General features: G+C 42.3%; 1 protein-coding gene across 1 annotated transcript in view; it reads left to right on the forward strand.

Moving 5' to 3' along the window:
• Positions 1–25,917, forward strand: part of LOC128048490 (antigen WC1.1-like) — a 51,738-nt gene that overhangs the window by 12,921 nt on the left and 12,900 nt on the right. Inside the window, exons 3-12 of the mRNA XM_052640889.1 lie at positions 327–635; positions 729–1,046; positions 4,387–4,479; positions 4,555–4,869; positions 5,961–6,275; positions 12,144–12,458; positions 17,279–17,587; positions 17,681–17,989; positions 24,689–24,781; positions 24,858–25,172. Of these exons, the coding sequence (XP_052496849.1) occupies positions 327–635; positions 729–1,046; positions 4,387–4,479; positions 4,555–4,869; positions 5,961–6,275; positions 12,144–12,458; positions 17,279–17,587; positions 17,681–17,989; positions 24,689–24,781; positions 24,858–25,172 (2,691 nt within the window). The remainder of the gene's footprint in view (positions 1–326; positions 636–728; positions 1,047–4,386; positions 4,480–4,554; positions 4,870–5,960; positions 6,276–12,143; positions 12,459–17,278; positions 17,588–17,680; positions 17,990–24,688; positions 24,782–24,857; positions 25,173–25,917) is intronic.

Genomic DNA, 25,917 nt, shown 5'->3' on the forward strand with positions numbered 1-25,917 from the left:
AAACACATGATTCCAGTATTCAGCCATTCCAATGATCCGAATTGGGCTCTGTACTTTCCAGGCTCCTAGACCAAGGAATTCACATTTCTAACCAGTCTCAAAGTGTATGTTCTTGGGATTCAATCGTTCCAAACTGACCTTTTAATCCTCTAGAATTTCTCTTCAGAAACCTGTCATGAAAATTCAATTAGGACACTAACTGTCAAAGACTCTCTACATGCTCCACTCCTAAAACGAAAAACTTTCACTCCACTGCCTGTGACGTGCGGTTTCCAGTTGCCAAGTCAGTACCATGAACACTCACTGGTGTTGTTGTTTCCTCTTAGGATTTGTGCGTCTGGCTGGAGGGGATGGACCCTGCTCAGGGAGAGTAGAAGTGTATTCTGGAGAAGCTTGGATCCCAGTGTCTGATGGGAACTTCACACTCCCCACTGCCCAGGTCATCTGTGCAGAGCTGGGGTGCGGCAAGGCTGTGTCTGTCCAGGGACATGAGCTCTTCAGAGAGTCCAGTGCCCGGGTCTGGGCTGAAGAGTTCAGGTGTGAGGGGGAGGAGCCTGAGCTCTGGGTCTGCCCCAGAGTGTCCTGTCCAGGGGGCTCTTGTCACCACAGTGGAGCTGCTCAGGTTGTCTGTTCAGGTGAGATGCAGGTCAGGCCTTTCACTTCTGTGAACACCCTGCTCAGGTGAGAAAGTCATGTAGTTTTGCTGAAACTCTGTCTTCTTCTACCAGCATACTCAGAAGTCCGGCTCATGACAAACAGCTCCTCTCAGTGTGAGGGGCAGGTGGAGATGAACATTTCCGGACAATGGAGAGCACTCTGTGCCTCCCACTGGAGTCTGGCCGATGCCAATGTCGTCTGTCATCAGCTTGGCTGTGGAGTTGCCATCTCTACCCCCGGAGGACCACACTTGGTGGAAGGAGGTGATCGGATCCTAACAGCCCGATTTCACTGCTCAGGGGAAGAGTCCTTCCTGTGGAGTTGTCCTGTGACTGCCCTGGGTGGTCCTGACTGTTCCCATGGCAACACAGCCTCTGTGATCTGCTCAGGTAAGAGAGAGGGAAGGGCTACTGGTACTCAGGATGCTCCTGGAGTAAAATGTCTCCAAGAGTAGAGAGTGAGGTTAAACAGGCTTCAAAGTCAGAGATTTATTTTGTAGTGAAATATGGATCTTCTCATTGTTCATTCATTTTTCAGGTCAGGGCAAGAAGTGTGAAGGGGAATAATATATTTTTAAGCAACATTGTTGCTTACATGTAATCATAGAAAACAATGTAGGAGCAGTAAGTATTTACCTCAGTATGAAGCCCAGCCCAGAGCAGCAAGGAGAGTGTCCCAGCACCACAGTCACTGTCGTCCCCAGTGTCTGTGTCTTCCCTCCGCGACAGGGAAAAGTGCTTACTTAACTTCTACTGACATAGAGAGTTTTATCAATGTTTGAACTTTATGTAAAATGATGCCGTATGTTTCATCTTTTGTATCTAATTTCATAGACTCAAAATTATGTTTGGGATTCACACATGATGTTGTATATTGTAGCACTTTATTTATCCATTCTACTGACAGTATAAATCTGAGTTATTTCCAATTCTTGACTATTACAAATATGATATTACAAGTTACTATAACAATGTCTTTGGATGCAAATATGTATTACTTATTTTCCATGTTTAACCCTTGGCCTTTTATTTTCATTTTCTTAATCAAATGGTATCCTTTGATAAACTCATTTCTTAATCTTATGTGAATATAACTTACCAACATTTTTCTGTACATTTAATGCTTCTTATATCCTTTAAAAAAGGATTTTGCCTACTTGAAGATCGTAAAAACATTCTCTAAGAGTATCTTGTGGAAATTTTATTATATTTCCCTTGGATATTATTGTGCATTCCTTCTGGGACTGATATCTGTGTAAGACAAGGGTCCAAAATCACTGCAGATGGTGACTGCAGCCATGAAATCAAAAGACGCTTACTCCTTGGAAGAAAAGTTCTGACCAACCTAGATAGCATATTGAAAAGCAGAGATATTACATTGCTGACTAAGGTCTGTCTAGTCAAGGCTATGGTTTTTCCAGTAGTCATGTATGGATGTGAGAGTTGGACTGTGAAGAAGGCTGAGCATCGAAGAATTGATGCTTTTGAATTGTGATGTTAGAGAAGACTCTTGAGAGTCCCTTGGACTGCAAGGAGATCCAACCAGTCCATTTTGAAGGAGATCAACCCTGGGATTTCTTTGGAAGGAATGTTGCTAAAGCTGAAACTCCAATACTTTGGCCACCTCATGTGAAGAGTTGACTCATTGGAAAAGACTCTGATGCTGGGAGGGATTGGGGGCAGGAGGAGAAGGGGACATCAGAGGATAAGATGGCTGGATGGCATCACAGACTTGATGGACGCGAGTCTGAGTGAACTCCGGGAGTTGGTGATGGACAGGGAGGCCTGGCGTGCTGCAATTCATGGGGTCGCAAGGAGTCGGACACGACTGAGAGACTGAACTGAACTGAACTGAAGAAAAGAGTCAGGTTTCATATGGACATCCGATTGACTCAGAATCTTTTTCTGAAAAGACTCTTCCCCACTGCAGTGCTGCCTTCGTCAGAAGCAGAAGGGCAATTATGTCTGTCTTATTTGAGACTCTCTATTCTGTTCCATGTTATCATTTGTCTATCCTTGGACAAATACTTAATTTTCTTAATTATTATAACCTCATAGTTGTTGTTGTTCAATTGATAAGTCATGTCTGACTCTTTGTGACCACATGGACTACAGCATACTAGGCTTCCCTGTCCTTCACTGAGTTTCAAACTTTGTAGTTAGTCTGAATAATTTTAATTTACAGAGTTACTTTATATTTACTCCTCTAATATCATTGCTTTCGTTACCAACTGTGCTGTTCATTTTTGGTTGCTTGTATTTTGCTCGTATTTTGTGTGAATTTAGAAGTCAGCTTGTCATTTTCACCAAAAGAAAAGCTTAAGGGTATCATTAAGATTAGAATTAAAAATTTGAGAATAGACATAGAAATTTGAGGATGATTGACATTGACAATGTTGAGTTTTCCAAATCATTGACATAATACATCCCTCCATTTGGTTAGATCCTGAATTTCAGAGAATTTGTCCATCTTCTACTAGGATTTCCCCTAGGTTTTTATTTTTGATGTTATGAATATTTTTGTGAAAGTGTCCTGGCAATGAATTCTCTTTGACTTGTTTTCATCTTTTAATTCTTTCAATTTTGATGTATGTTGAGACATAAAAATATTGGGAAAACACTATAAAAATTCATTTATGACCTTTACCTGGGTTTCTAAATGTTAGTATCAATATTTTGAGATGGTTGGATGGCATCACCGACTTAATGGACATGTGTTTGAGCAAGCTCCAGAAGTTGGTGAAGAACAGGGAAGCCTGGCAAGCTGCAGTTAATTGGGTCACAAAGAGGTGGACATGACTGAGGGACTGAACTGAAGTGAACCAAGTTTTTTGGAAAAACTTCCAGACAACAATATAACCAGAACTCTTGCTATGTGACTTGAATTAATTGAAGAATATCTTCTGTTTTTACATTTTGATGTTTCAACTTTATGCTGAGTTAATGTGTGGCTACACTTCTTCTTTAGTATTTAATTGCAGGTAACAAGTTTTTCAGCCCTAGAAGTATTTGGTTTTTGTTATTATTTCTCTGCAAAGATACACATTTTGTCAATTAATTCCATAAGCACTTTAACCGTGGCTATATATATTCTCATTAGGTAACTCTAGCAGCTGAACACCCTGGGAAATTCTTTTTAATGTCTCCTTTTTTCCTTTCCATGTTTAATGAGATCTATTTTATATAAGTGTTTGTTTTAAAGACATTGAAGAAATTGTAGAAATCCTTCAGAAAGAATTTTATTTTGCTTTTACTTAGGGATAGATTTGGGCTTCTCTGGTGGCTCAGATGGTAAAAAAAATCCGCCTGCAGTGCGGAGACCTGGGTGTGATCCCTGAGTTCAGAAGATCCCCTGGAGGAGGGCTTGGCAACCCACTCCAATATTCTTGCCTGAAAAATCCTATGGGCAGAGGATACTGGTGGGCTCTAGTCCACGGGGTTACAAAGAGTCGGACATGACTAAACACTGAGCGACTAAGTACAGCACAGGGATACATTTAGGGATACAACTTACTTAACTCATTCTTAGAGCAACACTTGGGTTAAAGCAGAAATTGTGGTACTGTCAGAAGCAGAACTCTCCAGGGAGAAGGTGAACAGTAAGAGTATGATAACTTTACTGCTGGGTCACAGCTTTCATCTTAGGCTCCATCAGTAGGTCATTATTTTCCTTAATTCAGTTTCCTGTTCTTCAACCCTTCCAGACTTCTGATCATTGTTGTTTCTTCAGGAAACCAGACCCAGGTGCTGCCCCGGTGCAAAGACTCTATGGCAGAACTAGAAGGCTCTGCGGCTTCAGTGGAGAGCGCCCCCTACTGCTCAGGTAAGGGTCCCACGGGACAGAAGACCCTTCTCAACCCTTGGAGTCACTGCCCCCATGTCCCATTTCTCTCCTCAGACAACAGACAGCTCCGCCTGGTGGACGGGGACGGTCCCTGCGCCGGGAGAGTGGAGATCCTTGACCAGGGCTCCTGGGGCACCATCTGTGATGACGGCTGGGACCTGGACGATGCCCACGTGGTGTGCAGGCAGCTGGGCTGTGGAGAAGCCCTCAATGCCACGGGGTCTGCTCACTTTGGGGCAGGATCAGGGCCCATCTGGCTGGACGACCTGAACTGCACAGGAAATGAGTCCCACGTGTGGAGGTGCCCTTCCCGGGGCTGGGGGCGGCACGACTGCAGACACAAGCAGGACGTGGGGGTCATCTGCTCAGGTCTGCGCTGCACACTGTCCACAGGCTGGGGGAGGGGTGGGGCCCTGGAGGACGTGGGTCTGAGCCCCGAGGGAGAGATGCCGAAATGACCAGAGAAGGAGGCTTGCTCCCATGAAGCCTGTCTTTCCAGCAGATGTGAAGACGAGGTGCTTTCACTTCCTTCTGCAGCAGCTGAGGTTCTGGTCCTTTCTTCTCAGCAGTGTTTCCTGGCAGAGCCTTTTCTCACAGTTTTCCTTGAAAGCAGGGCTCTCTCTCCAGTTACATACAAAAAATTTAAACCCATGGTACTAGTTTCTGTTTGCTTTCTCAACAATTTACCAACTAGTGGTTTAAAACAGCATATATTTATTTCCTTACTCTTCTCTAGCTTAAATGTCCAGCAGGGGTCTCACTGGGCTGGGATCAAGGCCTCAGCAGGGCCGCATCACTTTTGCAGCTCTAGGGGAGAATCTGTTTCTTGCCTTTTCAAACTTCTTGAAACCACCTACATTCCTTCCTTCACAGCACTCTTCATCCATTATCAGACTAGCAATGCTGCAGGCCTCCAACCATTATCCAGAGTCACATCTCTCTTTCTAGCCGGAGCTAAGAAAAATATTCCACGTTTAAGGACAGTGGGTCTAAGGATGTGATTAGACTGGGCTCATATTGTTAATACATCATCTCACCATCCCGAGGTCCTTACCTTAATCACATCTGTAAATCCCTCTTGTCAGGTATGGTAGCATAGTCACAGGTTGCAGAGATTGGGATGTGGACATTTTTGGATTAATTATTATCCTTATCTCCCTAATATCCACATCACATCCCTTTGACATACTCTTTAAAGATTTCATCAGGAAGCAGGATTCAGCTGCCCCTCCCTGCCTAGTGCCCATGCAGTTTGGTCTTCCTCGCAGTTCATATCCACTACGCCATTGTGGTAGAAATAGAAAGACAGACACAAAAGGGAGGCGATGTCAGTCTTGTTATCTAGTGGGCATCTCTTGAACAAGGTCAGAGATGAATGTTCACCATTTCTAGACGAAAGGAAAACCAGAACATCCAGCAAAGTTTTTACTGTGTCCTGTCTCCTCCCCTTTCAACCTTAGAGTTCCTGGCCCTCAGGTTGGTGACCAAGGACCAGCAGTGTGCTGGGTGGCTGGAAGTTTTCTACAACGGGACCTGGGGCAGTGTCTGCCGCAGCCCCATGGAAGACATCACTGTGTCCGTGATCTGCAGACAGCTTGGCTGTGGGGACAGTGGAACCCTCAACTCTTCTGTTAGTCTCAGGGAAGGTTCTAGACCCCGGTGGGTGGATGGAATCCGCTGTCGGAAAACAGACACTTCTCTCTGGCAGTGTCCTTCTGACCCTTGGAATTACACTTCATGCTCTCCCAAGGAGGAAGCCTATATCTCGTGTGAAGGTGACTTACTGTCTGTTTCTGTGTGTCTGTCCCAACCCTGTAGGATGCAGTGAGATTTGATATTTTAAAATCTAAGTGATGAGTTTAATTTGGGTTCACGAAATGATATAAAGTGAAAATGTTAGTTGCTCAGTTGTGCTCTTTGTGACCACATGGACTGTAGCCTGCCAGGCTCCTCTGTCTGTGGGATTCTCCAGGCAAGAATGCTGGAATGGGTTACCATTCCCTTCTCCAGGGGGTCATCCTGACCCAGGTATGAAATCGGGTCTCCTACACTGAAGTCAGATTCTTTACTGTCTGAGCCACCAGAGAAGCTTAAATGAGGTAAGAATGAAACTATTTTAATCCACATATTCCAACCTTTTTTGTTAAAATTTTTAATTGAGACATAATTCTTGTAACATTATATTAGTTCTAAGTGTAAAACATAGTGTTTATGTATTTGTACATATTGGTAAATCACCACACATACAGTAATATCCATCACCACATACAGTTACAATTTTTTTCTCTTATGATCCCACAAGTAAGAATTTGCATGGTGAAACTAAAACACAGCACAACCAAATAAATACTTAATTTTGAAAGAGAGTATAATTTTCTTTATAACTTCATGGTTTTTTATCCACATAAGGTTTTCCCTGGTAGGTCAACTGGTAAGGAATCCGCCTGCCATGCAGGAGACCCTGGTTTGATTCCTGAGTCTGGAAAATCCACTGGAGAAGGATAGGCTACTCACTACAGTATTCTTGGGCTTCCCTTGTGACTCAGCTGGTAAAGAATCTGCCTGCAATGTGGGAGACCTGGGTTTGATCCCTGGGTTGGGAAGATCTCCTGGAGAAGGGAATGGCTACCCACTCCAGTATTCTCACCTGGAGAATTCCATGGACTCTATACTCCATGGGGCTGAAAAGAGTTGGACATGACCGAGTGACTTTCACAAACACTATATACAAAAATATTATCTTCTTTCCTATATACTGTCTTATATCTTTCATGACAATATTTTTTCTTTAGAATGTTTTAAAATTTCTTATTTATTCATAGGAACTCTTTATAAACAAACATCACTTACTGTTTTTCTTAAATATTTTTGTAGGATTTTCCCCATATTTTACATATATTTTTAAGGTTGTATATGTGTATGGGTGGGTTATGTGGTCAAATCTGTAATGTTTTACTTTTTTGACGTCTGCCTTTAGTGCAATGTTTCAAATGCCATTCTTCATCTCAAAGTAACATTGAATCAAGTTTTATTTTCTGCAAACAATTTTATAGTTCCACTAAAGAATATTCAAAACCTAATTTCAAATTTATTTATTTATCTGAATTTATTTCACTATGTGTGATGGTGTAACATCATCACCAGGTAAGAACTGCATTTTAGATATGTGATATCTTAGCTCCATCACAAAATAAAAGCACATGGTTTCATGAGTTCATGGATATGACATCAAAAGTACAGGCAACAAAGCAAAAATAGATGAGTGGGAATATACCAAACTAAAAAGTTTCCAGAAACCAAATGAAAGATCAACAGAGTGAAAAAGCAAGCTAGCACAAATTATATAAGGTGTTTATTTCCAAAAATAATAAGGAACTCCTATAACTTAAGAGAAGAAAAACCCAACAAACTTAAAACTTAATAACTCAATTAAAAAACTGGCCAAGGGCTTGAATAGCAATTGCTCTATAGAAGAGATACAAATGGCAATAGGTACATAAAAAAATGCTTGACATTGTTAATCATCAGGGAAATGTAAATTAAAACCACAAAGAGATATCATCTCACACATATCAGAATGACTTTTTTTTTTTTTTTTTTTAAGACACTTAGTGTTCCCCACTCCAGTACTCTTGCCTGAAAATCCCTTGGACGGAGGAGCCTGGTAGGCTGCAGTCCATGGGGTCGCTAAGAGTTGGATACGACTGAGCGACTTTACTTTCACTCTTCACTTTCATGCGCTGGAGAAGGAAATGGCAACCCACTCCAGTGTTCCCAAGGACAGGGGAGCATGGTGGGCTGCAGTCTGTGGGGTCCCATAGACATGACTGAAGCGACTTAACAGCAGCAGCAGCAGTGTTGGCAAGGCTGTGGAGAAATTGATACTTTATGTGTACTTATCCACATTAAATGTATAAATTGTACTAATAAAACTATGTAATCCAGGGGTTAAATCTCTGGGCTTTCACTGTCATGGGTCCAGGTTCAACCCTGACCTGGGAACTATGAGCCCATGAGCAACAGCACAGCCAACAAACAAACAAACAACAGCACAAAAACTATGACCAAAACATCTGTATGATCTATACTGATGTCCCTGTTCATTCTTGGTATTGTTAGCTTCATTTTCTCTCTGCTCTGCATTAGTGTTGCTCAGTGTTCATCAGTTTTCAATGAGCCACGTTTAGAGGCTTTTTTTCTATATTTTCTATCTCATGCTTACCTTCTTTTCTATTAATTTTTGTTCCTTTTTAAATTAACCCCAACATTCTACATTCTTGACTTTCTCATCTAGTTTCTTAAGTGGAAGCTTACTTTTTTTCACTTTCAGTCTTTTCTCTTCTCTAAATCTAGGGTATAATTTTCCCTTAGGCACTACTTGAGTTTCATTAGAAGAATTTATCATACCATTATTTTGTGTTTATTATCATTATTTCACAATATTTTGTAAGTTTTAAATTTATTCCCAGACTCAGGTGGTTTTTGGAAGGATCTTGCTGAATTTCCCCAACTAGAAGTGGCTATAAATATTTTCTTACTAGTTCTTAATTTTATTCCACTGTGGTCAGAGTAAATATTCTGTATGAATTCAAAGAGTGAAAGATTTTGTCCTATTATGTGGCCATTTTGGTAAAAGTTCCGAGTGCATTTACAGTAATGTGAACTCTTGCGGTGTTGGGTGCGTTGCTCTATGTGTTACTTGGTTAAATGTGCTGATTATGTTGTTGTACATCTACTGAATTCTTCTCTGTTTTTTGTATGTCTGGTCTGCATGCTTTTGAAAAAGATCTGGTAATAATCCCCCATTTTGATTGTGATTTTGTCTATTTCTTCTTTTCACTCTGTCAAGTATGTTTCAAAGTTATGTTCTGTTACCTTTCTTGAATTTTGTTGTCTAAAATATCGTTATTATGCATACATCTCATTATAATCATGAAAATTCCCTCTTTAATTCAATTAGTGTATCTTGGCTTAAAGTCTACTTTCTGGGACATCGATATAGCTATTCCAGTTTTGTTACAGTTAGTACATTTTTTCCATCATTTTACTTTCAACCATTCTTTGCTTTAATAATATAAGGAGGGCATTTTGCAAGTAACATTTGTGTCAGTTTTGTTTTATCTTAATCCATTCACTGTAAATGCCATTACTGATATTGATGTGTTGGTATCTGCATTTGCTTTTACTTGATCCCCCTGCTTTATGTTCCTTTTTGTCTCCTTTTTTTCCCTCCTTTTGTATTAAATAAATCAGTTATTATTCCAGATTTTCCTTTTTCCTTTTGATTTTCAGCAGCTTTACTAGGAGTGGGGATTTTCATACTCCTTCATTTATTTTTTAAAAATGTTCTCTATTGCTCTATCTTCAGATATTACGTCTGCAGTTCTGTCTCTGTCTCTTATCTCTTCTCCATCTCCTCCTCCTCTTTCTTCTCTTTCTCATCTCTCATCTTTAGGACTCCTCTAAATCACTATATTCTAAGTTCTATATAAAATTCTTTTAACTTATTCATTCACTTTTTAAACCTAGATATTTTATTTTAGGTTGGCAATAGTTCCTTCAGTTCAGTTCAGTTCAGTTCAGTCGCTCAGTCGTGTCTGACTCTTTGCGACCCCATGAGTCGCAGCACGCCAGGCCTCCCTGTCCATCACCAACTCCCGGAGTTCACTCAAACTCACGTCCATCGAGTCAGTGATGCCATCCAGCCATTTCATCCTCGGTCATCCCCTTTTCCTCCTGCCCCCAATCCCTCCCAGCATCAGGGTCTTTTCCAATGAGTCAACTCTTCGCATGAGGTGGCCAAGGTACTGGACTTTCAGCTTTAGCATCATTCTTTCCAAAGAAATCCCGGGGTTGATCTCCTTCAGAATAGACTGGTTGGATCTCCTTGCAGTCCAAGGGACTCTCGAGAGTCTTCTCCAACACCACAGTTCAAAAGCATCAATTAATTGGTGCTCAGCCTTCTTCACAGTCCAACTCTCACATCCACAGTCCAACTCTCACATCCACACAGACCACAGAAAAAACCATAGCCTTGACTAGATGGACCTTAGTTGGCAAAGTAATGTCTCTGCTTTTAAATATGCTGTCTAGGTTGGTCATAACTTTTCTTCCAAGGAGTAAGCATCTTTTAATTTCATGGCTGCAATCACCATCTGCAGTGATTTTGGAGCCCCCCAAAATAAAGTCTGACACTGTTTCTACTGTTTCCCCATCTATTTCCCATGGAGTGGAATAGTTCCTTAGACATTTGTATTTGTTTATGATTTTTTTTTCATCTTTTTACCTGCTTATTCTCTTCTTCTCTCTTTTCCCCTAAATACATTGATTGTAGTTAAAATCCTTATCTGCTAAGTCCAGCATTCCTATCATGTGTGTCTCTGCATTCTCTTATCTTTTTTCACTTTGTTCACTTGTCATGTTATCCTAGCTTGTCGAATGTCATGTCATATTTTATTGAATGCTATAAATTATATATGAAAAAATAAGATAACTCCTGTTACATTTTCTAACACCTGAAAGGATTTACCCTTTGTTTTCCTTCGCAGGTAGGGGGAAGGGGTGTGTATCACCCAAACATCTAAATATAACCTAAAACTGAGCTGTAACAAGTATGGGTTGCAGTTTTGGTAGCACTCAGTCCACCTCTGATTTCTCTGTCCCTATGACATAGGCTTTCCGAGATTTCAGTTCAGAGCCTATATTCTTTGGTAGCTAAGTACCCAAAATAATGAAAAAGACTCTGCTTTCCAAGTCTTTTTTATATAGTTCTCTAGCTTCCTGCCCTTCACAGTTTATATACTGGGCAAATGCTTGAGGAGAAAACCTGCTGTGTGAGAGAGGCTCTCAAGACTCTAATTCTGTCACTCCAGCACCAGGTAACCCCCAGATTATGCTGGCTTCCTGTCACAACAGTAGTCCTCTGCTTGCCCAAGCCCAGATTCCGAATCATTAAATTATGCAATGAACTGGCACATTCCCACAGAGAAAAAGAAGCTATAGATCCTGGACTAACATTGAAATAATCTCCACTCTTTAGAATGTTAGCATCTTTAGTCCATGTTGTGTTAACCAATGTCAAATACATTTACTGTTTCTTAGAAAAACATTTTCCAGCTTTTCAAGTTGTATCCAGAAGACCCAGCAAGACACATTGGCCTGCTGTGAACTCCATTCTCCCTGGAAGTGGAAAATTTTAAGTTCAATTCTCTACTTCATTATTTACTTAATGTGCAGCACTGATAGACATTATTTAACCCTTCTTTACCTACATTTTTTTTAACCTTTCTTCCTACTTTTCAACCTTATTAATTCTCTTGCCACTGCTATAAGAAACCAGACCCAGCTGCCGCCCCAGTGCAATGCTGCTGCTGCTGCTCCGCCAAGTCGCTTCAGTCGTGTCCGACTCTTGACCCCATGGACTGCAGCCTACCAGGCTCCTCTGTCCATGGGATTGTCCAGGCAAGAGTACTGGAGTGGGTTGCCATTGCTTTCTGCATGAGTGCAGAGACTCCATATCAGAACCAGCAGGTCTGCAGCCTCAGAGGAGAGCGCCTCCTACTGCTCAGGTGAGGGTCCCACAGGACAGAAGACCCTTCTCATTCCCCAGGTCAACGCCCCGTGTCCCATTTTTCTCTGCTCAGGTAGCAGACAGCTCCGCCTGGTGGACGGGGGCGGTCCCTGCGCCGGGAGAGTGGAGATCCTTGACCAGGGGTCCTGGGGCACCATCTGTGACGACAGGTGGAACATGGAAGATGCCCACGTGGTGTGCAGACAGCTGGGCTGTGGAGAAGCCCTTGAAGCCACTCTCTCTTCTTCCTTTGGGGCGGGATCAGGGCCCATTTGGCTGGACAACGTGAAGTGCACAGGAAAGGAGTCCCACGTGTGGAGGTGCCCTTCCCAGCATTGGGGGAAGCACAACTGCCATCACAGCGAGGATGCAGGAGTCATCTGCTCAGGTATGGTCAGTTCATGCCCACCAGCTGAGAGAAGGGAAGTTCCAAGAAAGCTGGTGTCTGATCAGAGGGAAATAGGGGACGGGGTGGGGGGCTAGAGAGGACCGAGACAACTACCCATCCTCCCTGAGTGCCCTGTAGCTGTGAGCAATTAGCTTCATATACTTTCCTCTTACAAGTCTCTGCTATTCTGTTCTTCTCCAGTGCTCTTACCTGACACTAAAATAGCTTTATTTATTCTCCCAGTTAAAATAAATCCTCATAATTTTTTTTCATAATTCACGTTTTGTAAGAGTGAAACATTTGCTAACACACTCCCTTTGCACAGGAAGGCTATGAGAGGCAGGGACAAAAATGAGGATGTACTTTCTGGGTGGAGTTGTTTCTATACAGACAGTGTGAGACATTATTTTGCACTAGATTAGTATGAGTGGAGGCTACTCCTACTATAGGAGGATATCATTTACATGTATAGAGGGTATCCCTACAGAGGATATCATTTAACAGATCAGAGATTCTTATGGATTTGTGCCAGATTTCAAGTTTCCTTTGCAAATTTAGAGATAAATGTTCATAGTTCTTTAATGGTAGAGAATTGTTGATGGAATGCTCTGAGTCATATATTCTTCCATTGTTACTAGAAAAGTCTCTCTCTCAAATTTTTCCTTTAAAATATTTGTATAAATGCAAACTTTGGAGGAACACTTAGCCATGTACTGAGTGTACTGAGTTTTCCCAGTAGTTATGTATGGATGTGAGAGTTGGATCATAAAGAAGGCTGAGCGCTGAAGAACTGTAGTGCTGGAGAAGACTCTGGAGAGTCCCTTGGACAGTAAGGTGATCAAATCAGTCAATCCTAAAGGAAATCAACCCTGAATAACTCATTGGAAGGAGGTATGCGGAAGCTGAAGCTCCAATAGTTTGGCCACATGATAAGAAGAAATGACTCATTGGAAAAGACCCTGAGGCTGGGAAAGATTGAAGACCAGAGAAGAAGGGGACGAAAGAGGATGAGATGGTTGGATGACATCACTGACTCAATGGACATGAGTTTGAGTAAAGACAGGGAGACAGTGAAGACAGGGAAGCCTGGAGTGCTGCAGTCCATGGGGTCACAAAAAGTCGGACACAACTGAGTGACTGAGCAACAAAAACAATCAGTTAAATAAAAATGCTTTAATTAGAATGCGTAGCCTGTGACCAAATTCCCAGCCAGGGGAGGCTAGGGCTCCTAACCTGGGCCTCTCTGGGGAGATGGAAATGCATAAATAATAAGAGGCAAGCAGATCATCCTCTCCCTCATCATTCATTCTTGTATCAGTGGTCAGGCTAATCCTTCAATTCTTTAATTTCTGTGGTGTCTTTTCTGTTCTCTCCTGCTCTCTATAGTAGATTTTTATTCTGTTACATCATTCTTTTTGAGACTTCAAAGTTCACATACTTATGCACTCAGAGTCCTTGACCAGGACAGATTCCACCATTACATACATAACCATGAGCACACTCAGAGACCAGGCAAATTATTTTAAAAATTATTCTTTATGATGTGCAGGGTTTTTTTCCCCATTGGATTACCTTTTCTCTGTCCAAATAGGGTCCCTGAAGGATGAAATCACGATCACGTGTCTTTTCATTGGTCTCTTTCTTACTCTATTCACTCCCCATTTAACCTACCACTCACCCCACCTCACTCCCTACAGAAGCTTTTCTCTTTTGGAGTGTCCTTTCCATCTATTTGTAGCTCTTAAGATAATTTCTTCTTTTCTGCATTGGGGGAATTGGGAAAGGGTAGCAGTGCTAGGTGGCAAATGGGAGAAGCACAGGGGATAAAAGGTGTTAAAATCTTGTGGAACAAGTATTTGGTTTCCAAATCTATGTTTCATAACTACTGAGGCTTTTGCAATTTGGAAATCTCTAAAATATATATGGCTTGCTTGGTCCTTGCTATCTTCCTCTCACTCTCCTTTTTCGTAGCTTGATGGCTTCTTAGCTCAGAAATCCAGATAGGAAAGGAATATGCAGTTGGTACATAGATAGGGTTCAGTTCAGTTCAGTTCAGTTCAGTCACTCAGTCGTGTTCGACTCTTTGCGACCCCATGAATCGCAGCACGCCAGGCCTTCCTGTCCATCACCAACTCCCAGAACACTCAAACCAATGACCATTGAGTCGGTGATGCCATCCAGCCATCTCATCCTCGGTCACCCCCTTCTCCTCCTGCCCCCAATCCCTCCCAGCATCAGAGTCTTTTCCAATGAGTCAACTCTTTGCACAAGGTGGCCAAAGTACTGGAGTTTCAGCTTTAGCATCATTCCTTCCAAAGAACACCCAGGACTGATCTCCTTTAGAATGGACTGGTTGGATCTCCTTGCAGTCCAAGGGACTCTCAAGAGTCTTCTCCAAAACCACAGTTCAAAAGCATCAATTCTTCGGCACTCAGCTTTCTTCACAGTCCAACTCTTGCATGTATACACAACCACTGGAAAAACCATAGCCTTGACTAAACAGACCTTTGTTGGCAAAGTAATGTCTCTGCTTTTGAATATGCTATCTAGTTTGGTCATAACTTTTCTTCCAAGGAGTAAGTGTCTTTTAATTTCATGGCTGCAGTCACCATCTGCAGTGATTTTGCAGCCCAAAAAGATAAAGTCTGACACTGTTTTCACGGTTTCCCCATCCATTTCCCATAAAGTGATGGGACCAGATGCCATGATCTTCGTTTTCTGAATGTTGAGCTTTAAGCCAACTTTTGGAGAAGGCAATGGCACCCCACTCCAGTACTCTTTCCTGGAAAATCCCGTGGATGGAGGAGCCTAGTAGGCTGCAGTTCGCAAGGTCGCTAAGAGTCAGACTCAACTGACAGACTTCATTTTCACTTTTCACTTTCATGTATTGGAGAAGGAAATGGCAACCCACTCCAGTGTTCTTGCCTGGAGATTCCCAGGGATGGTGGAGCCTGGTGGGCTGCTGTCTATGGGGTCGCACAGAATCAGACATGACTGAAGTGACTTAGCAGCAGCAGCAGCAGCAAGGCTACTTTCTCACTCTCCTCTTTCACTTTTATCAAGAGGCTTTTTAGTTCCTCTTTACTTTCTGCCATAAGTGTGGTGTCATCTGCATATTTGAGGTTATGGATATTTCTCCCGGCAATCTTGATTCCAGCTAGTGCTTCTTCCAGTCCAGCATTTCTCATGATGTACTCTGCATATAAGTTAAATAAGCAGGGGAACAATATACAGCCTTGACATACTCCTTTTCCAGTTCTAACTGTTGCTTCCTGACCTGCATACAGTTTTCTCAAGAGGCAGTTCAGGTGGTCTGGTATTTCCATCTCTTTCAGAATTTTCCAGTTTCTGGTGATCCACACAGTCAAAGGCTTTGGCATAGTCAATAAAGCAGAAATAGATGTTTTCCTGGAACTCTCTTGCTTTTTCAATGACCCAGCAGATGTTGGCAATTTGATCTCTGGTTCCTCTGCCTTTTCTAAAACCAGCTTGAACATCTGGAAGTTCACAGTTGACATATTACTGAAGCCTGGCTTAGAGAATTTTGAGCATTACTTTACTAGCGCGTGAGATGAGTGCAATTTTGCGGTAGTTTGAGCATTCTTTGGCGTTGCCTTTCTTTGGGATTGGAATGAAAACTGACCTTTTCCAGTCCTGTGGCCACTGCTGAGTTTTCCAAATGTGCTGGCATATTGAGTGCAGCACTTTCACAGCATCATCTTTCAGGATTTTAAATAGCTCAACTGGAATTCCATCATCTCCACTAGCTTTGTTCATAGTGATGCTTTCTAAGGCCGACTTGACTTCACATTCCAGGATGTCTGGCTCTAGGTGAATTATCATACCATTGTGAGTATCCTAGTCATGAATATCTTTTTTGTACCATTCTTCTGTGTATTCTTGCCACCTCTTCTTAATATCTTCTGCTTCTGTTAGGTCCGTACAATTTCTGTCCTTTATCGAGCCCATCTTTGCATGAAATGTTCGCTTGGTATCTCTAATTTTCCTGAAGAGATCTCTAGTCTTTCCTATTCTGTTGTTTTCCTCTGAATACATTAAATTCTCATCACTCCTTCACATTTGCTAAGAATGTCATGTCTAGGATGAAGTAATCAACTAACTCAGTTGTCTTGCATAATCCCATTGAGACTTCACTTTCTCCCAGGTGTGTTCATAAATCCTAGGTTTTTAAGAAAGATGGCTAGGATCATTCCCTCCCTCTCCTATGACTCTCTGAGCTTTCATCATTTCCAAACTTATCTGTGAACAACTTCTTTCACAGTTAGGTTACCTGATTGTGACCTAATGCCTGCACTCAGAACCCAGCCCGCATGATGTTCCCATCCCCAGTGACTTGAATATTGGCTCAGAGAAAACTGCCCCAAATTCTAGCCCCAGAAATTTCAAGATGACCTTCTAAACTTCTCTGGCTCTTAGGCCTCTAACCTCTCAAATCCCATGATCTTTTTTCACTCTCAGTTAGTTCAGCTCTGCACTCAAGTTTGAATGTTTACCACTTGGCGGTGTCTTGGGGCCTTGAAGTTTCCAGGCCCCCAGATAAGAATTAACGTTCCTAACCAATATATATTCTCAGGATTCAGCCATTCCAAACTGACCCTGCAATCCTTCTGGATATCTCTTCAGAAACTTGCTCATGAAAATGCAATTTGACAATGACAGTCAAATTCTCTCTTCTTATCCCCTCTTATTCCTCTGTTGGAAAGAAAAACTTTCCCACCATTGCCTGTGAGGTGTTGTTTCCGATTGTCAAGCCAGGTTCATGAACACTCACTGGGTTTGTTGTTCTTTGTTTCTCTTAGGATTTGTGCGTCTGGCTGGAGGGGATGGGCCCTGCTCAGGGCGAGTAGAAGTGCATTCTGGAGAAGCCTGGACCCCAGTGTCTGATGGAAACTTCACACTCCCCACTGCCCAGGTCATCTGTGCAGAGCTGGGGTGTGGCAAGGCTGTGTCTGTCCTGGGACAAGTACCCTTCAGAGAGTCTGATGGCCCGGTCTGGGCTGAAGAGTTCAGGTGTGAGGGGGAGGAGCCTAAGCTCTGGTGGTGCCCCAGAGTGCCCTGTCCAGGGGGCACTTGTCACCACAGTCGGGCTGTTCAGGTTGTCTGTTCAGGTGAGATGCACGTCAGGATTTAGCCTCTGTGTACACTCGCTTCAAGCTAAACAAGAAATATGATTTTTCTGAAATCCTGTCTGTTTCTATCAGTGTACACAGATGTCCGGCTCTTGACAAATGGCTCCTCTCAGTGTGAGGGGCAGGTGGAGGTGAACATTTCTGGACGATGGAGAGCGCTGTGTGCCTCCCACTGGAGTCTGGCCAATGCCAATGTTGTCTGTCGTCAGCTCGGCTGTGGAATCGCCATCTCCACCCCAAACGGAGCAGAAGGAAGTGATCAACTCTGGAAAGCCCGATTTCACTGCTCAGGGACTGAGTCCTTCCTGTGGAAATGCCCTGTGACTGTCCTGGGTGTTCCGGACTGTTCCCATGGCAATAGGGCCTCTGTGATCTGCTCAGGTAAGAGAGGGAAGGGCTACTATACTTAGGATGCTCCAGGAGTGAAATTTCCCCAGAGCAGAGAGTAAGGGAAACAGGCTTAAAAAGAAAGATATTCTGTAGTGAAATGTTTAATCTTGGTACCTAACTCGGGTTTCAGCTGCTCATTACTCAGGAATCCAACACTGAGAGACAAGTGTGGGGTAAAATTAAAGACAGCTTTATTGAGGAAACCAGCAGTTCTGGGGAGACAGAGGACTAATGTACCAAAGAACCAGCTCCTCCTTGCTGATCAGGGGTGAATGTTTTTAAATGGGAATATCAAGAGTTCACAGGCGGAAGTCGGGGACAGTTTACCTGCAGAATAGCACAGCTAGCTCTGACAGTCATCTTGAAATAGGTCTGATCAGTGTCATCTTTATTGTTTGAATTACAGTTAATCATCAGTTCTAGTGTTGGTCTGTTCCCATTTCCCTGAGGCCAATCTTGGAATTGTGTAAGATGAAGATTATGAATTTCCCTGTTGGCGCAGATGTTAAAGAACCTGCCTGCAATGCAAGAGTCTTGGATTTGATCCCTGGGTTGGGAAGATCCAATGGAGAAGGAAATGGCACCCCACTAGTCTGGTCATCATGTAATTTATTGCTACCACCTGTATGTGATTTCAGTATCTGCCAAATAGCTCAAAGATATGGCTCAGAATGTTAGCTATAGCCCATGAGAGGGAACTAAAGGTCCTTGAATTTGTTTGCTGCTGCTAAGTCGCTTTAGTTATGTCCAACTCTGTGCGACCCCATAGATGGTAGCCCACCAGGCTCCGCCACCCCTGGGTTTCTCCAGGCAAGAACACTGGAGTGGGTTGCCATTTCCTTCTCCAATGCATGAAAGTGAAAAGTGAAAGTAAATTCACTGAGTCGTGTCCAACTCTCAGCGACCCCGTGTACTGCAGCCTACCAGGCTCCTCTGTCCATGGGATTTTCCAGGCAAGAGTACTGGAGTGGGATGCCATTGCCTTCTCCTTGAATCTGTTTGGGCACCCACTCCAGTGTTCTTACCTGGAGAATCCCAGGGACGGGGGAGCCTGTTGGGCTACCATCTATGGGGTTGCACAAAGTCGGACATGACTGAAGTGACTTAGCAGCAGCAGCAGCAGCAAACTATTATTATTTTGTCATATTTGACTGTTTTCCTTTGTTTCTGATTTTTTTCATTTCTGTGATCAAATTTATTCTTTAGCTAGGTTTTTCTACAAACAGAGGAAGGTGAGGGTGGTCTGTCCTGAGAAGGCTCTGTAAGGTCCTGCTCCATAGCATTCTCATTGTTCACTCATTTTTTCAGGGGAAAGAAGTGCTAAGAAATGCTAAGAAGTGCTATGTCAGGGAAAGAAACATCTAGATGAATAATATATTTTATGAAACATTACTATTTAAGGATAATAATAGAGAACAAAGTACAAACAATAAATGTATACCTAGGTCATGCTCTTCAACTCAGATCTACAAAGAGAACATTCACAGCACCACAGAATCACTATTGCCTCCCAATAGCCGTGTCTTCCTCCTCTCCAGGGAACACTGCTTACCTAAGATTTGTACTGCCATAGAATATTTTCTCAGTTTTTGAACTTTATGTAAAATCATACAGTATGTTTTCTTGTGTATCGAATTTCTTTGACTCCAAACTGTGTTTGACATTCACTCATGATGTTGTTTATGGCAGCATTTCATTCATTTTTATTATTATTGAGTATGCTTTTGAATGATCACATGACCATGCATTGAACTATTCAACTAATGGCAGAGATGTGAGTTTATTTCCAGTTCTTGACTGTTACAAATACAATGGTGCAAATTACCATGATGATGACTTTTGGCAAAAGTATTTATTATGATTTTTGTGTGTTTAATTCTTGGTCTTATATTTTTATTTTCTTAATGGTATGCTGTACTTCAATGAGCCAAGTTACTCATCTCAGGTTTGGCTCATCAACTTTTTTTCTGTCCATGTAGTGCTCTTTCAGTCAGTCAGTTCCGTTCAATCGCTCAGCCATGTCTGACTCTTTGCAACCCCATGGACTGCAGCATGCCAAGCTTTCCTGTCCTTCACCATCTCCTGGATCTTGCTCAAGCTCATATCCATTGAGTCTGTGAAACCATCCAGTCATCTGATTCTCTGTCGTCCCCTTCTCCTCCTGCCTTCAATCTTTCTCCACTTCAGGGTCTTTTCCAATGAGTCAGTTCTTCCCATCATGTAGCCAAAGTATTGGCGCTTCAGCTTCAGCGTCAGTTCTTCCAATGAATATTCAGGACTGATTTCCTTTAGGATTGACTGGTTGCCCCTCCTTGCCATCCAAGGGACTGTCAAGAGTCTTCTTCAGCACCACAATTCAAAAGCATCAATTATTCAGCATTCAGCTTTCTTTATGGTCCAACTCTCACATCCATACATGATTACTGGAAAAATCATAGCTTTGACTAGATGGGCCTTTGTCAGTAATGTCTCTGCTTTTTAATATGTTGACTAGATTGGTCATAGCTTTTCTTCTAAGCATCAAGCATCTTTTAATTTCATGGCTGTAGACATAATCTGTAGTGATTTTGGAGTCCAAGAAAATAAAGTATGTCCCTGTTTCCCCATCGTTTTGCTATGAAGTGATGGGACCAGGTGTCATGATATTAGTTCTCTGAATGTTGAGTTTTAAGCCAACATTTTCATCTCCTCTGTCACTTTCATCAAGAGGCTCTTTAATTTCTCCTCACTTTCTGCCATAAGGGTGGTGTCATCCGCATATCTGAGGTTATTGAAATTTCTCCCAGCAATCTTGACTCCAGTTTGTGCTTCATCCAGGCCAGCATTTCGCATGATGTACTCAGCATATAAGTTAAATAAGCAGAGTGACAATATACAGCCTTGACGTACTTCTGTCTCGGTTTTGAACTAGTCCATTGATCCAGTCCCTAGAACTCCTTATGGTCTTCTAAAATGAACTTTGTCTACTCCAAAATTACAAAAATGTTCTCTGAGAGTATCTCACAGAAGTGTAATTACTCTTTTTTTTTTTGCATATAATTGTACATTGCTTCTAGGATTGACATCTGTGTAGGATAAGGGTCAAGTGTCCTGTTTTCATATGGGTATCCAGTTGACTCAAAATCTTTTTCTGAAAAGACTATTCCCCACTGCAGTGCCACCTCTGTGATAAGCGAAAGGGCGCATATGTCTGAATACATTGTTTAGACTCTCTATTCTGTTCCACTGTATCCTTTGTCTCTCCTTGCACCTGTACTACTTTTCTTAATTATTGTGATTTTATAGTAAGTCTTGAACCTTCCCTGGTGTCTCAGAGAGTAAAGAATATGCCTGCAAGGCGGGAGACCTGGGTTTGATCCCTGGGTTGGGAAGATCCCCTGGAGAAGGGCATGACAACCCACTCCAGTATTCTTGCCTGGAGAATCCCCGTGGACAGAGGAGCCTGGCGGGCTGTAGTCTATGGGGTCACAAAGAGTTGGACAGGACTGAGTGATTAAGCACACATAGTAAGTCTGGGTAACTTTAATTTAAAGAAGTTATGTTGCTGCTTTTCTTGCCAACTACTTTGGTCAGTCTTGGTTTTTGTATTTGGTATATATTATTGAGCTGAAGCCCAATACTTTGGCCACCTGATGCGAAGAGCTGACTCACTAGAAAAGACCCTGATACTAGGAAAGACTGAAGGCAGGAGGAGAAGGGGATGACAGAGGATGAGATGGTTGGATGGCATCACTGACTCGAAGGACATGAGTTTGAGCAAGCTCCAAGAGTTGGTGATGGACAGGGAAGCCTGGTGTGCTGCAGTCCTTGGGGTCACAAAGAGTCAGACACGACTAAGTGACTGAACAGCAACGTAAATTTTGAATCAGCTTGTGATGTTTCAGACATACAAAAGCACAAGGGAATTTGATTGAGGTCAGATTTAATCTGTATATAAATTTGAGAATGACTGACTTTGACAACATTGAGTTTCCCAATTCACTGACAAAATATATCCCTTCATTCAGTTAGGTCTTGACTTTCTCTCAGATGTTTTGCACATCTTTAACTAGGTTTTCTCCTAGGCATTTTATGGGTTTGATGTTATTAGTATTTCTTTTAGTGAAGGTTTTCTAGGAATGAATTCTCTCTGAACTTTACCTGGATTCCCCAAATGTTGGATTAGTATTTTGCTTTAATCCTTCTTTCTTTCTTTTTTCTCTCTGTCTTGCTCTAGCCTTCCCTTTCTCTCCTTATTTGTCCCTCTCCTGCCCTGTTTTTCCCTGACTATGTAAAATCTTTCTGGATTAGGTTGCAGACAAGATGCTCCTTTATCCCTCCCTCCCAACAACAACAAAAATTCTTCTGGGAATTTCCTTACATAACCACAGTTCAGTTAAACCTTTAGAGATGTCAGTCCCTGATGACATCTAAATGCAACCACATGAGAAACCCCAAAGATAGAATGCTAAGTTGAGTCTTTCCCAACTTACTGACCCGGGTAATCATGAGCAAAATTTAAAACTAAATTCCTTCAACTACTAAGTTAGGGGAAATTTTGTTATATAGCATTGTTAACCAGGCACTTACCATAGGACCAGCATTTCTAAATAGAGGAATATTTATCCTCTGATTTTCCATTTTACTATTTCTACTTTATGTTAATCTAATGTGCTGATACACTCATTCTCTAGTTCTTAATTTCAGCTGTTAACTTTTTCAGCTGTAGAATTTTTTTCTTTTACAGGCAGTTTTCTTTTATTCTGTAAGTTTGTCTGTATTTTTCAAAATTTAATCCTATGCATACCCCACTATTATTAGAGAAAAATAATAAACACTATTTTCATTTGTTTTTGTTATCATTTCTCTGCCAAGATACACATCATGTCAATTAATTCTTTGTGCACTTTAATCATGGCTATTTAAATTCTCTGTCAGACTATAAAACTCTTAGAGGAAAACATAGGCAGAACATTCTTTGACTTAAGTTGCAACAAGATCTTTTTTGATCAAATTCCTAAAGAAAATAAAAACAAAACAAAAAAATAGGATCTAATTAAACTTAAAAGCTTTTACATATCAAAGGAAATCATAAACAAAACAGACAACTCTCAGAATGGGAGACAATATTTGCAAATGAAGTAATTAACAAGGGATTATCTTCAAAACACACAAACAACTCAATCAACAAACCAAACAATCCAATGAAGAAATGGGAAAAAGACCTAAACAGACATTTTTTTTTTCAGACATACAGATGGCTAACAAATACAACATCACTAATAATTAGAGAGATGCAAGTCAAAACTACAGGCAGGTAATACTTCACACTAGTTAGAATGTCTGGCATTAAAAAAATCCACAAATAAATGCTGGAGAGGATGTGCAGAAAAGGGAATCCTCCTACATATGAGTATGTAAATTGGTACAACTACTGTGGGTTGCCATGCCCTCCTCCAGGGAACATTCCAATCCAAGGATCAAAGCCAGGTCTCCCACATTGCAGGCGGATTCTTTACTGTCTGAGCCACCAGAATCAGAAGCCCTACACTATTGATATTAAGTATAAAATAGATATTGCTTGGAGAATCCCATAGACATGGAGCCTGATGGGCTACAATCCATAGTGTCACAGAGTCAGACACACAGCTGAAGTGTCTTAGCATGCATGCACACAGAAATAGATAAATAATAACTTCCTTATAGCACAGGGAACTCTACTCAGTGTTCTGTGGTGACTAAATAGGAAGTAAATCCATGAAAGAGGGGATATGTGTTTGTGTGTGTGTGTGTGTGTGTGTGTGTATATATATATATATATATATAAACAAATAGATAGATAGAAATAGTTGCTGTTGTTTAGTCGCTGAGTTGTGTCTGACTCTTTTGTGACCTCATGGACTGCCATGCTCCTTTATCCATAGGAATTCCTAGGCAAGAATACTGGAGTGGATTGCCGTTTCTTTCTCCAAAGGCTCTTCCCATCCCAGGGATGGAACCCCAGTCTCCTGTTTAGCAGGCAGATTCTTTACCACTGAGTCACCTGGGAAGCCCATATGAATGTGTATAACTTACTAAATTTGCTGTACAGCAGAAGCTACCACAACATTGTAAAGCAATTATACTCAAATAAAAATTAATAAAAGAAAATAAATTTTCTGTCAGGTAACTTTAAGAGCCAAACACCCTGGGAAATTTTTTAATGTTTCTTTTTGCTCTGGTTTTCCATGAGATCTCTTCTATATAAGTATTTTTAAAACTGCAACATTGTAGATAAATAATTGTACAACTCCTTCAGAAAGGCTTCTGTTTTGCTTCTTCTATTTAGGGGTGGATTAAGGATAGAACAACTTGTTTACCTCATTCTTAGGGCAAAGCTTGGCTTAAAACAGGAATCGTGCCATTGTCAGGACCAGGGCTCTTCCTGGAGAAAGGGAACACTAAGATTCTGGTAACTTTACCAGTGTGTTCCAGCTTTCATCTCAGCTCCATCACTAGGTCATTTTTTTCTTTTGAACTTTTTACTTTGTATTGGGGTTTAGCCGATTAACAATGTTGTTATAGTTTCAGGTGAACAGCCAGGGACTCGGCCATACATATACATGGATCCCTTTTCCCCCAAACTTCCCTCCCCTCCTGAAAGTTATTTAATTTAACTGACTTTCCTGTTCTTTAACCCTCCCAACCCTCTAATCATCGCTGTTTCTTCAGGAAACCAGACCCAGGTGCTGCCCCAGTGCGACCACTTTGTGTCTGAACCAGCAGGATCTGCGGCCTCAGAGGAGAGCGCCCCCTACTGCTCAGGTGAGGGTCCCACAAGACAGAAGACCCTTCTCATTCCCCAGGTCACCACCCCATTGTCCCATTTCTCTCTCCTCAGACAGCAGGCAGCTCCGCCTGGTGGACGGGGGCGGTCCCTGCGCCGGGAGAGTGGAGATCCTTGACCAGGGCTCCTGGGGCACGATCTGTGATGACGGCTGGGACCTGGACGATGCCCGCGTGGTGTGCAGGCAGCTGGGCTGTGGAGAAGCCCTCAATGCCACGGGGTCTGCTCACTTTGGGGCAGGATCAGGGCCCATCTGGCTGGACGACCTGAACTGCACAGGAAATGAGTCCCAGGTGTGGCAGTGCCCTTCCCGGGGCTGGGGGCAGCACGACTGCAGACACAAGGAGGACGTGGGGGTCATCTGCTCAGGTCAGCACTCCACACTGTCCACAGGCTGGAGGAGGGGTGGGGCCCTGGAGGACGGGGGTCTGAGCCCTGAGGGAAAGATGCTGAAAGGACCAGAGAAGGAGGCTTCCTCCCATGGAGCCTGTCTTTCCAGCAGAGGGGAAGACGAGGTGCTTTCACTGCCTCCTGCAGCAGCTGAGATTCTGGTGCTTTCTTCTCAGTAGTGTTTCCTGGCAGAGCCTTTTCTCACAGTTTTTCTTGAAATCAGGGCTCACCCTTCTGGTACATAGAGTAGAGAAGTCTTAAAGCCACTGTGCTAGTTTTTGTTTGTTCTATAACAAATTGCTGCATTGTTAGTGGTTTAAAACAACATGTTTATTTCCTTACACTTCTCTACCCTAGATGTCCAGCAGGGATCTCACTGGGCTGTGATAAAAGTTTCAGCAGGGCCACATCACTTCTGAGCCTCTGGGAAAGAATCTGTTTCCTGTCTTTTCAAGCTTCTAGAAACTGCCTGCCTTCCTTCACTCATAACCCCCTTCTGTTCATCATCAGACCAGCAACGCTCCACCTCTCTGACCATTATCCATATTCAGATCTCCCTCTAACCAGAATGAGGAAAAGGATTCCACTTTAAAGGATAATGAGTCAAAGAATGTGATTAGACTGTGCTCAGGTGGTTAATCTGCCATATTTCAGGTTACTCTTACCATCCCAAGGACCATATTGTAATCACATATGTAAAGTCCCTTTTGCCAGATAAGGAAAC

Source organism: Budorcas taxicolor, chromosome 5, assembly GCF_023091745.1.
Source record: "Budorcas taxicolor isolate Tak-1 chromosome 5, Takin1.1, whole genome shotgun sequence".
Taxonomy (NCBI): Eukaryota; Metazoa; Chordata; class Mammalia; order Artiodactyla; family Bovidae; genus Budorcas; species Budorcas taxicolor.